The sequence below is a fragment of the Budorcas taxicolor genome, chromosome 7 (genome assembly GCF_023091745.1).
Source record: "Budorcas taxicolor isolate Tak-1 chromosome 7, Takin1.1, whole genome shotgun sequence".
Lineage (NCBI taxonomy): Eukaryota > Metazoa > Chordata > Mammalia > Artiodactyla > Bovidae > Budorcas > Budorcas taxicolor.
Genome location: NC_068916.1, coordinates 60676577 through 60691075, shown reverse-complemented (window position 1 = coordinate 60691075; position 14499 = coordinate 60676577). Strand labels below are relative to the sequence as shown.

The 14499-nt window shown below is 50.5% G+C and overlaps 1 protein-coding gene across 2 annotated transcripts in view; it reads right to left on the bottom strand.

Annotated features, from left to right (window-relative positions):
* The window catches only part of PPARGC1B (PPARG coactivator 1 beta), a 113991-nt gene extending 99863 nt beyond the window's left edge, over window positions 1-14128 (bottom strand). For both annotated transcript variants that reach the window (XR_008199689.1, XM_052643076.1), the window contains exon 1: window positions 14050-14128. Coding sequence is in view for 1 of the 2 variants with exons in the window: in XM_052643076.1 (XP_052499036.1) it covers window positions 14050-14127 (78 nt within the window). In the remaining variant the exon portion in view is untranslated. The remainder of the gene's footprint in view (window positions 1-14049) is intronic.
* Window positions 14129-14499: the final 371 nt, after the last annotated feature.

The following is a 14499-nucleotide window of genomic DNA, read 5'->3' as shown; positions in this document are numbered from 1 at the left end:
ACACTGATGATTCTGATATGCAGTCATGGCTGAGAACTACTGATTAGTTCTACCAACTCTGGCAGGTAGGAGCTATTATTATTCCCATTTGGGAGCTGGCAAACAGGAGCAGAGTGGCTAACTCCTTGGGTCATACAGCTAATAGCCATAAAGCTAAGATTTAAAACAGACAGTCAGCTTTCTTTCATCACGAGGCTACAGTTTCTTGAAGCCAGTCAGTATGTGACACGGGCCCTTTCTATTATTCCCTGCAGCCTTGGAAATCCAAAAGACAACCTCTCACGTGACAAGACTGCATCAGCTTTCAAAGAAACTTTTACAGCTAGACCAACTCCTTCTTCAGCAGCCATTATTAAGAAATAATGTGTGCTCACAATAAGCTTCATTTATAGACAACTTTGGAATTTTTCCTCCTCTTGATAGACCTCCTGTTTTAGATAGTGACACCAAAATACATTTCACTTTCTTGCTTTCTTGAACAGAGACCACTGACCAGAATATACCTTTCCTTGGGGATGATACACTGTCTCTATGAGGCATTAGCTTTGTACTTTTGCACAGTAATGTTTTCAGAATAAGGGGGCTGCTTGCTCAGGCCCCAGTGGCTTTCAGTGCTGAATCCACGTGTTTCTGCCACGCACCCTGCACCCCACGCTTGTGTGGACACACTAACAGAACTGACTTGCTGCTTCTAATGTCCTGAGGCTGGGACAGGACTGCCAAGCCTGTAAGAACTGTGTGTAAACAAGGAGTGAATTGGCCCTAGGTGGGAAGGGTGAGGGGTGATCTTCTATGGAAGAGACTGAGTCTCCAGGCGATTCTGAGCAAGGAATGATGGATCTGGCTTGGAGCTAATCCTCTTGGGCTAGAGAGTACAGTCCTGGGTTCCTGAATGATCCTTTTACCTCTCTGAATTCCCTCTCTACTTTCTTCCTCCAGAGTGGAGGCCAGACCCAATGGAATAAGCAGCTGGGCAATGGACATGAGGCCTGGTGTAAGGTGTTGCTTTTGGTCTCCCTGGAAGACATAGCGACATTTGACCAAATCCCTCCCTGTAGATTCTGGAAGCTCTGAGCCCCTCCCCAGTCGGGCCAGAGCAACAGACTGGATTCCTAATCCCGTGTTTTAACATTCCACAAAGACCTGCCCGCTAGAGGTGTGTTCTGATAGGGGGTTCTGGAGGCTCCAAAAGATATTTGTCCTTTGATTACTTTGTGTGCAAGGCTTATCTTGGAGACAAGGGCAGTGGGTTCCTTGTGGGAACTAGCACAATCCTCCTAAACTCCCCTCACCCACACATCCTAGCTCCACACACAGAGAAGGGGCTTCTGTGGCCAGGCAAATGGCTGGTGACATTCCTGAAAGATCAAATGGCATTTGTTCATTCATTTAGTAATTCAACAAATACTTATTGGGGGCCTACAGTATACCAGCCGCTGTCAAGGCATTGGGAGATCTGATGTTGAACCAGCTTGACAAGATCCCTTTCCTTAGGGAGCTCTGGTCCTGACTGGTCAGAGAAGAGAGAACATAAAGAATAAACACATAAAAGTTATCACAGGCTGGGACCAGAGTTCTGCATTTAACAAGGCTCCAGGGAAGGTGCAGAATAAATAGAGGTCTCCTCCCCATACAAATCTTCCCCCAAAGCAAACTCTCCTCTGCGCCCCACCATACCCACATCTCTGCTATAGGGATGCCACTCTGAGGCCCCTGCACTCTGTCTCCTCCACATCCACTCACTTCCAGTGAGCACCCCCCAGCTGAGGCCAAGTTTAGACGCCCCCATCCCGCTGTCCATCACCCCCATTCCAGTCCTTGCTATATGCTCAGCCAGACTGGTCACACTGCAGTGGGCAAGACCATGAGCTCTGAAGCCAGGCAAACCTAGGCTCAAATCCCAGCCTTTCCACTGTCTGTCTGGGTGACAGGGGGCAAGTCACTGAACATCTGGTAGCTTTAGTTTTCTGGTTTGTCATAGCACCGACCTCTCCAAGTAGCTGAGAATCCTTTACCTGACAATGTACCTGAAGGTCCTATCTTAGTACCTGGCACATATTAAGTGATCATGAAATGTTAGCTACTTTCTATGCTTACTGTTATTAATAACAATACTAACAAAATCCTTTGCTGATGCCTCACCAGGACATTCAAAACCATAGCCAGTTTCCCCATGTGCTTTGTTTTGGAGGGGCTAAAGGGCAGCTATAAACTAATCAGGGTGACAGAATACAAAATGAAGATAGAAGATGCAAATTCTGTCATAGACTATAGGATCACAGAGCAAAGGGGGAGCAATTCTCAGAGGGGGATTTAGGGGAGGCAGCCCTTGAGGCCTTGAAGGATGCTGCTGGAGTTGGGGAGGGGCAACAGATACCTCATGGTAGGGGTCCTAGGGGTTGCCAGGCATAGGGAAGGAACTGCAAAACAATATTAGCACCATAAACTGGAAGTCAGCCTCACTTTACCCAATTGCAAAGTTGGGTAAACCCCACTTCATGGGGTTCCTCTGAAATTAAATGCTCTTCTTGAAAGGGTTAGCAGTTTTTAACTGTTCTCATCGTCATCACTGTTCAAAGATATGTTGAAGAGGAGGGCAGTCTAGGAACACCAGGATTCATGTTAAAAATAATATATTGTTCTGCTCTGTGGCAATGGGTACAGTGCTGCATGGTCAACAGTAGTGGAATAATAGATGGACAAATAGATGGATAAATGGGTAAGCATTTGAGGTCTTGGATGCTGTACTAAGGACCTTGCTTCTGCAGGTCACTGAGGATGAGCCTGCAGATGTTTTGAGCAGGGGTTCCTGGGCTCTGGGGTCATTAGCAGCATGGAGGCTGGGTCATCCTCAGTGCCAAAGAACCAGGGCAGGGCCCTCCCCAATGTCCTGGGTACCACACTTCTCTGAGAAGAGCCTGAGACCAGAAATAAGGTTCAAGCAGCCACGTTGCCAAGGCTGTTTGCCATGGCAACATCAGGGAGCCACTCGTGGGCCGGCTGCTGCAACTGCTCAGGGCCTGGTTTCTAACGTCTCCTCACTCTCCCTCTGCTAAATGACTCTGTTCTGCCAGGCAAGCACAAGGAAAGAACACAGCAGCAGAGCTGCTGGGGAGCATCCATCTCAGCCGAGCAGGGCTCACCCGGCTGAGTTCCCAGACAGTGGGGCCCAGACAGTTGAGTCCCTGCTATGCAGAGCCAGCTCTGGCCAAGCAGACAGCAGCCAGGCTGGGTGATATGAAGGCATTCCCTAGTCTGCTCCCTGTCTGCTTCTTCACCTCAAGGTAAGGGCATTGAGGAACATGGTCTCTAAGGCACTCCCAACTCCCTGAAAGCTCAAGTCTACCTTGGTGTATTTACATAATTACCACTGTCATCTTCACAGTGGCTTACTATATGTCAGGTGGGTGCTTACTATATGTCAGGCAATGTGGCAGGCACATTTCTCTCCTGCAGTTATCTTAAGAACATACTATAATTATCCCCAGTTTTGCATGAGGTAACTGGAGTCAGAGAGGTTAAGACCCTTGGTGAAGGTCACACAGCTAGTAAATGGTAGAATACAAATTTAAACCCTTGGCAGTTAAACTCTAAAGCCCAGAGCTCTTAATCACAGATATTTCTTCTCCTCTCTTTAAGTAGCGTCTAACTGGATTTGCTTTTCGAAAAGTCAGCATGGGAACACTTGGCTAAGGCTGGAGGGGATTCCTCTCTAGTCCCCCCAGAAAGACAGGGTGAAGGAAATCATAATACTAGGAACCTCAGGGCTAAGACAGGATCAAGGACCAAGAGTTCAGTGGGAAGATAAATAGCAAGGTCTGAATTATATTTGTCTGTTTTTTTAACAATGGCTCCTATATACTAAGCATTTCTAAACACTTTACAGGCATCATCTCAAACAGCCTTTTGTACAACCCCTTGAAAAAGTAAAAGTGTTAGTTGCTCAGTCCTGTCCATCTCTTTGTAACCCCATGGACTAGCCCGTCAGGCTCCTTTGTCCATGGGATTCTCCAAGCAAAGAATACTGAAGTGGGTAGCCATTTCCTTCTTTAGGCGATCTTCCCAACACAGCGACCAAACCCGGGTCTCCTGAATTGCAGGCGGATTCTTTACCATCTGAGCCACCAGGGAAGCCCGAGTGCAAATGTTAGTCACTCAGTCATGTGTGCGACCCCATGGACTGCAGCCCGTCAGGCTCCTCTGTCCAAGGAATTCTTCAGGCAAGAATACTGGAGTGGCTTGCCATTCCCTTCCCCAGAAAACCCCTTAAGTATGTGCTACTATCAGTCCTATTTCCTAGATACACACACACACAAAAAACTCTTGTGCCAAAGGCCACAGGGCTCACCCCAAACAGGGTACAATCTTAGGATTCAAAGCCCTCTCAGCCACTGAAACAAATAATTAGAGCAAACCTTTGTTTTCTTCCCTAAAAGAGCAGTAATTACAGGCCTTTGGGGATAATTAGTGAAAGACTTTGCCCTTGACTTGTAAAAGTCTCTCTGGTCCCCTACTCTAGACCTGGGGCCCAGGTGGCAACTCAGGCTCTGCCTTAAAGGAAGGGCAGGGCAGGAGCCTAGCTAGCTATGTGCCTTCAGGCCAGCTTCCTCCTCTCAGCTCTGTCTCCCAACCCTGTCTCCCTCAAGGGATGGTCCTGAGCGCCTAATGAGAAAACCCAAGGTCAACTGCATGTTAAAAAGCAGAAACATTACTCTGCCAACAAAGATCTGTAGAGCCAAAGCTATGGTGTTTCCCATAGTCACGTATGGATGTGAGAGTTGGACCATAAAGAGGGCTGAGTGCTGAAGAACTGATGCTTTTGAACTGTAGTGTTGGAGGAGACTCTTGAGAATCCCCTGGACTACAAGGAGATCAAACCAGTCAACCCTAAAGGAAATCAATCCTTAATATTCATTGGAAGGACTGATGCTGGAGTTCCGATACTTTGGCCACCTGATGCGAAAAGCCGACTCATTGGAAAAGACCCTGATGCTGGGAAAGATTGAACACAGGAGAAGGGGATGACAGAGGATGAGATGGTTGGATGGCATCACTGACTCAGCGGACATGATTTGAGCAAGCTCTGGGAGTTGGTGACAGACAGGGAAGCCTGGCATGCTGCAGTCCATGGGGGTCGCAGAGTCAGACACGATTGAGCGACTGAAAAACAAAGGTCAACTGCAAGAGGAATGGGTGAACTCACTGGGGTTTAGGCACAGTGAAGGCTGGAAGAACTTGCAGCCTGTTCCAGGAGTTGGTGATATGCACCCCAGGACTCTACAGCCACCACAAAGCCTGGCCACCTCGGGCAGCAGAGTCTCTCCTCGAACCATCACCCTGTCCCTCCCCCAGAGCCAAGACCCACCCTCCCCTCAAGTTCTGATACCAGAAAAGAACTAGTCAGGGAATAGGAGACCTGGGCATCATCCAACAAGGTGGCTTCTCCTTCTCTGCCCAGGGTCCCTTCTCCTGGGATGGTAGGGGTCGATCTGATGTGCTCCAAGGTCCCTCCCAAGCTGAGGAGAGTGAGTTGCTCAAGAAAGTAAAGTCGTTTAGTCATATCCAACTCTTTTGCAACCCCATGGACTGTAGCCTACCAGGCTCCTCTGTCTGTGGGATTTTCCAGGCAATAGTACTGGAGTGGATTGCCATTTCCTTCTCCAGGGGATCTTCCCAACCCAGGGATCAATCCCGGGTCTCCCGCATTGTAGACAGAGGCTTTACCGTCTGAGCCACCAGCAACTGCTCAAGAACCCATGTTCAAATCCCAGGTTAGACACTCACTAGCTCCAAGACCCTGCATGACTGCTTTAACCTCTCTGTGCTTCAAGTTCATCACTTACAAAATGGGGAAAACAGAAGCAATCTCACACTGGAAGAAACCATTGCAACAGTATTCAAAAGTCTCTTCACAGATGCACACTGAACAGCCACAGATGACATGTGGTCTGTGAGTGGACAAACAAGAGTGGCCTCTTGTCAAAAATGGCCAAAGCCGGGTGACAGTGGCATGGATAGTCTCGATTCCCTTCCTGCCACTGGCTTTGGCTGTGTATGTTCGCTATTTTCCATCATAAAATGTTTAAAATACAAAGTTCTTTGCAGAGAACCTAACACCTAGTCATATAAAACATTGTTCTGCTCAAAAATTTGCCTACCTAATGGGTAAACACAAAACCAGACCAGGAGAAAAATATTTTTTCTTGCCCTTTCTAAGCTGTCATTTTATTTATAGGGATAAAAGCACACAGGCACAGCTTTCTCGGGCTGTCCAGTGGTTCAGACTTCGCACTTCCATTGCAGGGGACATGAGTTTGATCCCTGGTCAGGGAATTGAGATCCTGCATGCTGCATGGAAAATAAAACGAAGTACTAGCAGATAGTAAGTGGCACGTGTGAGGAGCGGCACATCCCTCCATGTCAGCAGAACAGTGTGCTTCACAGGCTTTCCAGAGTGGTCAAGTGTGAGCAGGCGCTTGAAACACAGGTAGCCTATGAATATATTAAAATGCTGGAGATGAATGTCTGGAGAGGAACTTTCAGGTCATTCCAAAAGATTTTTTAATCTGCCTCGTCTGATGAACCCGTGCTCTGAAAAGGTTCATAGTCTAGCTCATTTATTCACCCAGAGAGGATTCTGAATGGCTACTGTGTTCCAGGCACTTGTCTATTCATTGTGGGAAAAAAATGTTTAACAAAGTGAAGAAAAATCCTTGCCCTCATGGAGCTTAACAATCTGGAGTGATTTCCTAAACACTTAATGAGACATATGTTACAAGAGATGCATCTATCATCGAGTGCTTCTATGCCATGCATTCTGTTAGGTGCTTTAAATCCATACGTCCTTTGATTTTCATTGACTCCATAGTGAAACAGCTTTATCAGGGAGGTACTATTATCATTATCTGTACACCTGAGGAAACGGAAATTCGGAGAAGTCACGTGACATACTAAAGGTCTCACTGCTGGTAAATCACAGAACCAGGACTCAAACCCAGGCAGGCTGACTTCAGAATGCTCTCTGCTACACATGGGATGGAGCAGTGGTACCTGGATGTGAGAGGTCACTAAAATGATAGCATGGGAGCTGAGTTTTGTGCAGGATGAATAATGCAAATAGTAGAAATTCCAACAGAAGACAGAAAATAGCTGCATGAGCCAATACCTCCTGGAAGATTCATGACATAGCCTGGGGCAGGCCAGGATCCCAAAGAGAAAGCAGACAGCTTAGGATAAAGTCAGGGGCCTAACTCTTCAACCTCAAGTATCTGAAGGCCCTTGCGCATGAAGTTAAACTTTAGGTTTGCATTTAAGAGTACTTGGTGGCTCAGACAGTGAAGAATTACCTGCAATGCAGGAGACCTGGGTTCAGCCCCTGAGTTGGGAAGATCCCTTGGAGGAGGGCATGGCCACCCACTCCAGTATTCTTGCCTGAAGAATCCCCACAGACAGAGGAGCCTGGCGGGCTACAGTCCATGGGGTCGCAAAGAGTCGGAGACGACTGAGCAACTAAGCACAGCAAGCAGCCATGCATGATGTGTGAGCAACGGGGTGGCATCAGACATGTGCTCTAGGAGGACTGGTCTGCCGCCGGGGCTGAGGACAAAGTCTGGTGTGATAGTAAATACAGGAACCCAGTTGTGAATGGACAAGGACCCAGACTGGAAGTCAGGGAGAGTAACAGGAAGGTCAATCCAGTTCAATTGATTCCTCATCAGCTGAGTGTCCACAGGATGTAACTGAGGCATTCACCTATGTTGGAGAGGGAGAGACAGTAAACAACCCTGCTCATTCTCTTCTAAATGACTTTATTTGGGTTCCCTCCATCCTTATCACAAGAATTGTGCTTCCCTTTCTTACAGAGAAAAGTTTGCATGGGCAGGAGTTAATTCTATCCTTCTATCCTTGATCTTGCCCTTCTAAAGTGTTTCAGAGACAGAAGGATTCCAAGTTTTGTGCACAAAAGATGCTCATTTTACGTACATTCTATTATTTTCCAATCCTGAGAGTTAGGGCCTAGTACCCCCATTTCATAGATTGAGGAACAGAGACCTAGAGAAGTAGTTCTGCCCTCTCTCTTGACAATTTGCCTTCATTTGCTCAAGATGCTGGAAGACGATGAAGAGAAAGAGAGTAGTCCCTGTCTTCATGGAACTTGGAATCAAGAGGTCTGGGGACCTTGCCCACTGATCCTGCCATTTCCACTTATTCCAAGGTAATGCAGGTAGATCATCTTCAGCAAGTCAATGAGTTTTCTGAAACTGTAAATGCCTCAGCTGTAAAATGGGAATAATGACATAATTGTCGGGAGAAATATCAATAACCTCAGATATGCAGATGACACCACCCTTATGGCAGAAAGTGAAGAGGAACTAAAAAGCCTCTTGATGAAAGTGAAAGAGGAGAGTGAAAAAGTTGGCTTCAAGCTCAACATTCAGAAAACGAAGATCATGGCATCCAGTCCCATCACTTCATGGCAAATAGATGGGGAAACAGTGGAAATAGTGACAGACTTTATTTTTGGGGGCTCCAAAATCACTGCAGATGGTGATTGCAGCCATGAAATTAAAAGATGCTTACTCCTTGGAAGAAAAGTGATGACCAACCTAGATAGCATATTCAAAAGCAAAGACATTACTTTGCCGACTAAGCTCCGTCTAGTCAAGGCTATGGTTTCCCAGTGGTCATGTATGGATGTGAGAGTTGGACTGTGAAGAAGGCTGAGCACTGAAGAATTGATGCTTTTGAACTGTGGTGTTGGAGAAGACTCTTGAGAGTCCCTTGGAATGCAAGGAGATCCAACCAGTCCATTCTGAAGGAGATCAGCCCTGGGATTTCCTTGGAAGGAATGATGCTAAAGCTGAAACTCCAGTACTTTGGCCACCTCATGCGAAGAGTTGACTCATTGGAAAAGACTCTGATGCTGGGAGGGATTTGGGGGCAGGGGGAGAAGGGGACGACAGAAGATGAGATGGCTGGATGGCATCACTGACTCGATGGACATGAGTCTGAGTGAACTCTGGGAGTTGGTGATGGACAGGGAGGCCTGGCGTGCTGTGACTCATGGGGTCACAAAGAGTCGGACACAACTGAGCGACTGAACTGAACTGATACTTTGTAGAATCTTTATGAGAATGAAATGTAATAATGCAAACAGAAGGCTCAGCAGAGCACACAGCACATAGAGGATGCTCAATAAATGGCATTGATGATGATGATAATGCAGGAGGAGATAGCTATTAATACTGCAATGCTCATGTTAGGGACTCGCTTCCCAGCATAAGCCCCCATTTGCAAGGCTTCTTCTGACTCAAACCAGTATTCCTTCTATTGTTCCAGAGAGAGAAGGAAAAGGGTGACTCACATCCTGGCAATGATGAAGCTTCTGGCTAGCCTGCAGCAGCTGGGGAGAGGAAGGCCCTAGGGTGAAGGGGAAACATAAACCCCCAGGGCCCAGTTGCTGGGCCATTGCCTTTGCTGGGTTCCATAAGCATCCTGATCATTAGCACCAGCCAGGAAGCCCCAGTGAAAGTGAACCCTGGGTCTCTGGTGAACAGGGCCAGCAATGTGTCCCCTTCTGCGCTCAGGTGAAAAAGTTTGTTAAGTCTCCTGGGTCTCACACAGGTGAAGAGTGGGTAAAGGCACCCAGCAAAGGTTACACTTCAACCTGCCCCATAGATGGCCAGAACTTTGACTTGGAAAAGAAGTTAGCCCTGGTTTCAGGGGCTGTGGAGGCAACAGCATTCCAGACCAAGCAAGTCAACAGTAGTCAAGCCATTTTTTCCAGTTCTCCGTGTGGCAGGTACTCCTTCGGGTGTTCAGATCCAGTTTTAGAACAACGAGGAAACAGCATACCAACTGAAAAATGGGCCAATTTCGCTAACACGACATTTCACAGAACAGACCATAAATGGCCCATAATCATTTGGGGAAAAGTTTCAGCAGCACAAGTCATCAAAGAAATGCACATTAAACCAATAAGGTGACAAAATTTATTGATGAATAGACTGGTAAAAATGAAAAACAATTAAAATGCCAAGAGTTTTCTGAGTATGGGGAACTGGGCATTCCCATACAATGCTAGTGTGCAAATTAGCACAATCTTTCTAGAAGGCAATCCAGAAATGTGTTTACCAGATGCCTGCATAGTTCTTTTGACAGAGTAATTCATTTCTAGGAATTTAAATGAAGAAAAGAAGACATACGCAGAGATATTCATTTCAGCATGGCTTACAAGAGCAATATATATATATATATATATATATATATAAACTACTTACATGACTAACAACAAAGGATTGATTAAATACCTTTTGGTTCAACCCTCAATATTACATAACCATTAAGATATTAAGATACTAGGTAGAATACTTGCTGATGTGGAAAGTATATTGTTTGGAGGACAAAAAAAGCATGTTGGAATGGTGTGATTCCAAGTTACAATTACTATACAAAGAATGATTCCATTTTTGTACAAAAATATAATCCATAGGAATCAATAGGAAAGAATAAGTCAGAAAACACATATAAAAATTAATGGTGGTTATGTTTGGGTAAGATTTCATATTTTCTTTTTTTTTTCTTTATGCTTGCCAGTATTTCCTAACAATTCTATTATTAAATATTTTTAAATGATAAGGGGTTGGACTTGATGATTTATAAAGATCCTGCCATCTCTGACAGTTTGCACATCTATGATTGATGTCCCAAGTGTCTTCAAACAACCCATATTTAGTATGGGCTTACTATGTGGTCTCTGGAGCCTAAGTCACTGCCCACAGCTGCAGCCCTCTGCATTCCTCTCTCCCCATACTCGGCCCAGCTGTTCCCCCAACCAGCCTGAGAGTGTCCCTTGTCTGTTTTCTGTGCCTAGCCAAGAGCTAAGCAAAGGAGCTCAGCACAGTGACAGGAGACCAGGGGCACAAAGACATGAAAGGCACAACTCCAGTTCCAGAATCGTACTGGGCCACAGGACTCTCACACAAAATGCTTGGTTGTATAACACAGACTAAGACAACCAGAGGCTGGAGAAAGCAGGGCAAGCTGGGCTAGAGAGGCCTGCTAGAGGAGAGGGCCACGCAGGGATGGTGGGCGAGGGCACTACAGGCAGGGCCCGGAACAAGGAGAAGCCCACACAGAGTCCTTTGCAACACATGCCCCAAACCTTTCCAAGAAACTTTCACAAGCCTTAATCTGTTGAATTTCTGAACTTTGACCTGAATGGGTATAAGTTAAGTCTCCACAACAGAAATCCTCCCTCTATCTAACCCTGGATTAGCTGCCAAAGACAAGTCTTTGGGATAAAGCCGATAAATTACCTTTCTACTCACTCTCCTCACCCCTTCCAAAGGGGGAGACAGTGAAGGGGAGGGCCACGGAGGGTCTGGGGGGAGGAGAGGAAGTTACAGGAAGGACCAGACATTTCACATGCAAATAGTGCTCACCCCCAACCACCGGGCCTTGGGCTTCTCTTGCCGGCACCACCAGCCCCATTTGACAGATGGGAGAAAGGAGGCTGAAGGGTTAAAATGGCTTGCTCCGGGGTCACCCAGCCAGAGAGTGGGGAAGGCGACTCCACTCAGGCCTTCTGACTCCAAGTCCAGTGCTATTTCGAGGTAACACACAGGACCTGGAGTCAGGAGCCCTGGGTGGCTCTGTCACCCACTGGCTGCGTGGTCCTGTACCAGCCGTCCAGCCCTCTCAGCCTCGATCCCCAACTGTAAAATGAGGAGGCCCGCGAAGACCCGCCCAGGTCCTCTTCCGGCTGGCTCTCGGAGCCTTCTAGGGGCGGCGGCAAAGCTCCCCCTATCAATTACACTTCCCAAGTTGGGACGACAGAGATCACCCGAAGGGCCTCAGCCCATCACGTGGTTACATAAAAAAAGCAAAACGTCCCAGATTAACTTCCACTGCACTGCTTCTGCTGATACACGATTACCCAAATTTCTAGTTTCCTTAGGTGAAATTTGCCTGCTGGGTAGGCACTCTGGACGGCTAAAAGAGCAAATGTGAGCCGAAGAACACAGAAGACGGTGTTGAAACCTTGGGTCGGGTCCAAAGTGGACGAGTTCTTCCTATGGGTCTCTGGACGAGCCTCTGGCTATTTCAGGCCTCTTACGCCCGCGTCTTAGTAGAGCGGTTTGGAGACACCCCCGGACAAGCGAGAGGGCCGAGGGCAGAACTTTCCTAGCAGCAACTCTGCCCGCTCTGTATCCAGTCCCCCCGGCCCCATACTGTCGGCTAGAGGGCTGGGGGCGCGGTGGTGGTGCCGAGGCTGGGATCGGCCTTCGGAGCAGACAGGGCCCGGGGCGAGTGCCGGCGCCCCGCGATTGCCGCTGGAGCTCCGCTGCAGTTTCGTCAGAGGTAAAGGTACGCGCCCGGTGCGCGCGGCGTGTGCACACCAATACACACTACCGCGCACAGACCACTCATCACACTTTTCCCCGGGCCTGGAGAAGCGCGATCATACGCCACTAGCCCCTGCGGCCCCTGCCCGGAACCCACCCAAACGATCCCGCCACCGACCACGAGGCCCCGCGGCTCCCTGACGCATGGACGTCCGCAGCGATCAGGGACCGGCCTTCTTCTACGCGTGGCGGGCTTCCTCTCGGCGACACCCCGCCACGCCGCGCGGTTCCAGCAGCCAGCGGGACTCGCCACCCAGAGTCCCCCAGAGCTGAACGTCTCGGCTGTTGCGTCCCCTCCAAGTCGCATCTCACGGAAAGGAGTCAGCTAGCAAGCCTCTCCCCGCCCACCCGGTCCCATGACAGCTGCTGCCGCCCAAAGACAGGCAGATATAACAAGAAGCAAAGTTTCCCTCTCTCCCCTCCCACATCCCGCCCCCCTCCCCCTCCCTTCCAGTGTTATGCAAAACAAGCCGGCACCGGCGCTCAGACTCCAGGTACCAAACCAGACCTAGCAAGCCGCGCCCGGTAGAGCCCAGCAGCCCCTCTGCCTCCCGCGTGCATCCACATCCGGGGTCTCATTCGCGGCTCGGCTTCACCCTCAGCCTCCCCGCTACCCGTGCCGGGGTGGCCATAGAAAAAACCCTAACTATGGGGCCAAACTTTATGCTTGCAACAGGCAAGGGGTGGGGAAAACTGGGGAACGGGTAGGGGGCGCGCACTCCCTGTGCGGGCATTTTCCCGGCTGTTTATCCCAGCAGCAACCCCCCTCCGCCCCCGTTTCCAAGTAACCAGCTTCCTCGCCCCTCCCGGCCCAACGGAGCACCCTCTCCTGTCACGCGCGTGTCGCCAGTGGGTCTCCCAGGCGCAGCCTGAGCCGGGTTCGCCGCCTCGCCTGCCCTTCCCCCAGCATCGCCGAGCGCGCACCAGGGGCCGCGCGCTGCATGGGGACCCAGGCGCCCCCAGACAGTCCTCCGGCCCCATCCTGCCGGGCTTTCGCCCCCGGGGGCTCCACCGGGTAGCGAAACCAGGAAGGTGCTATCCCCGCCCGCATGTCCACGTGCCCTGCAGACCCCTATGCCTTCAGCGGGCAATTGGCAGAAAACTCCGCGCTGCGGGAGCTTTTGGAGAGCCTCGGGGGGGCTAGCTGTAGAAGACCGGGTACCCAGGACCGGAGGATCAGGGGACTCCGGGGACCGGGACAGGCGCCTGCGCCGGGGCCACAAGTCCACGTGAAAGTACGGCAGCAAGTGCCGGGAGCCTGAGGGCGCACCTTCTGCACCCAGACTCAGCATGAGGGTCCCCAACACCTGACGCGGCTCAGCCTCTTCAAGGAAGCACCGAACCCCCCAGCTCAGAGGGCGGGGTGGGGGGGTGGGGGTGGGCCGGACTCCAAGCAACCAAAGCTAGACCCTCCCCAGCGGCCGTAGCGACCGCAACGGTCCGGCATGCGTGGTGGGGGGACCTCCAGCTACCTGTCCCCAGAAAGAAGTGCATCGCAGGGTGCATGGAAGGGGGCTCTGCAGTCTGGAACCCCCGATCCCCTCAATGCGCCCACCGCTGTCTCCCGGCCTCCGCAGCTGCGGCGGCAGCCCCCGCAGCTCAGCGGCCCTGGCTCCCCGGCCGTGGCCCCTGCTGAGCTTACCTGCGTGTCCGCGAGATAGTTGAGGAAGAAGGAGGAGAGCTCCTCGTCCAGCAGCGAGCCGCAGTCGTTCCCCGCCATCTTCCAGCCGCGGCTGCAGCGTGCGGCGGAGTCAGCGCCGAGCCGGCCGGGGGGAGGGAGGGAGCGAGCGAGTGAGGGAGGCGGGAGGAGGGAGGGCGGCCGGCGGGAGGAGGGAGGGCGGAGCTCAGGCCCCCGCTGCCGCAGGGCCGCTGGCTGCGGGGGCGGGGCCGCAGGGCGCCAGCGCAAGCCGGGGGTCGCACCCCCACTTTCCTGCGCAATGTGTGGCGCCGGGATCCTCGCCCGCGGCCCCCGGCCCGGGAGGAGAGCGCCCGCAGCCGGGTGACGGTACTCAGCCAGCAGCCCGATGCCTGCGCAGCAATGCAGGCAGCCCACTGCTCCTGCCGACCGAATCACGTTGCGTTAGCGCTGGGC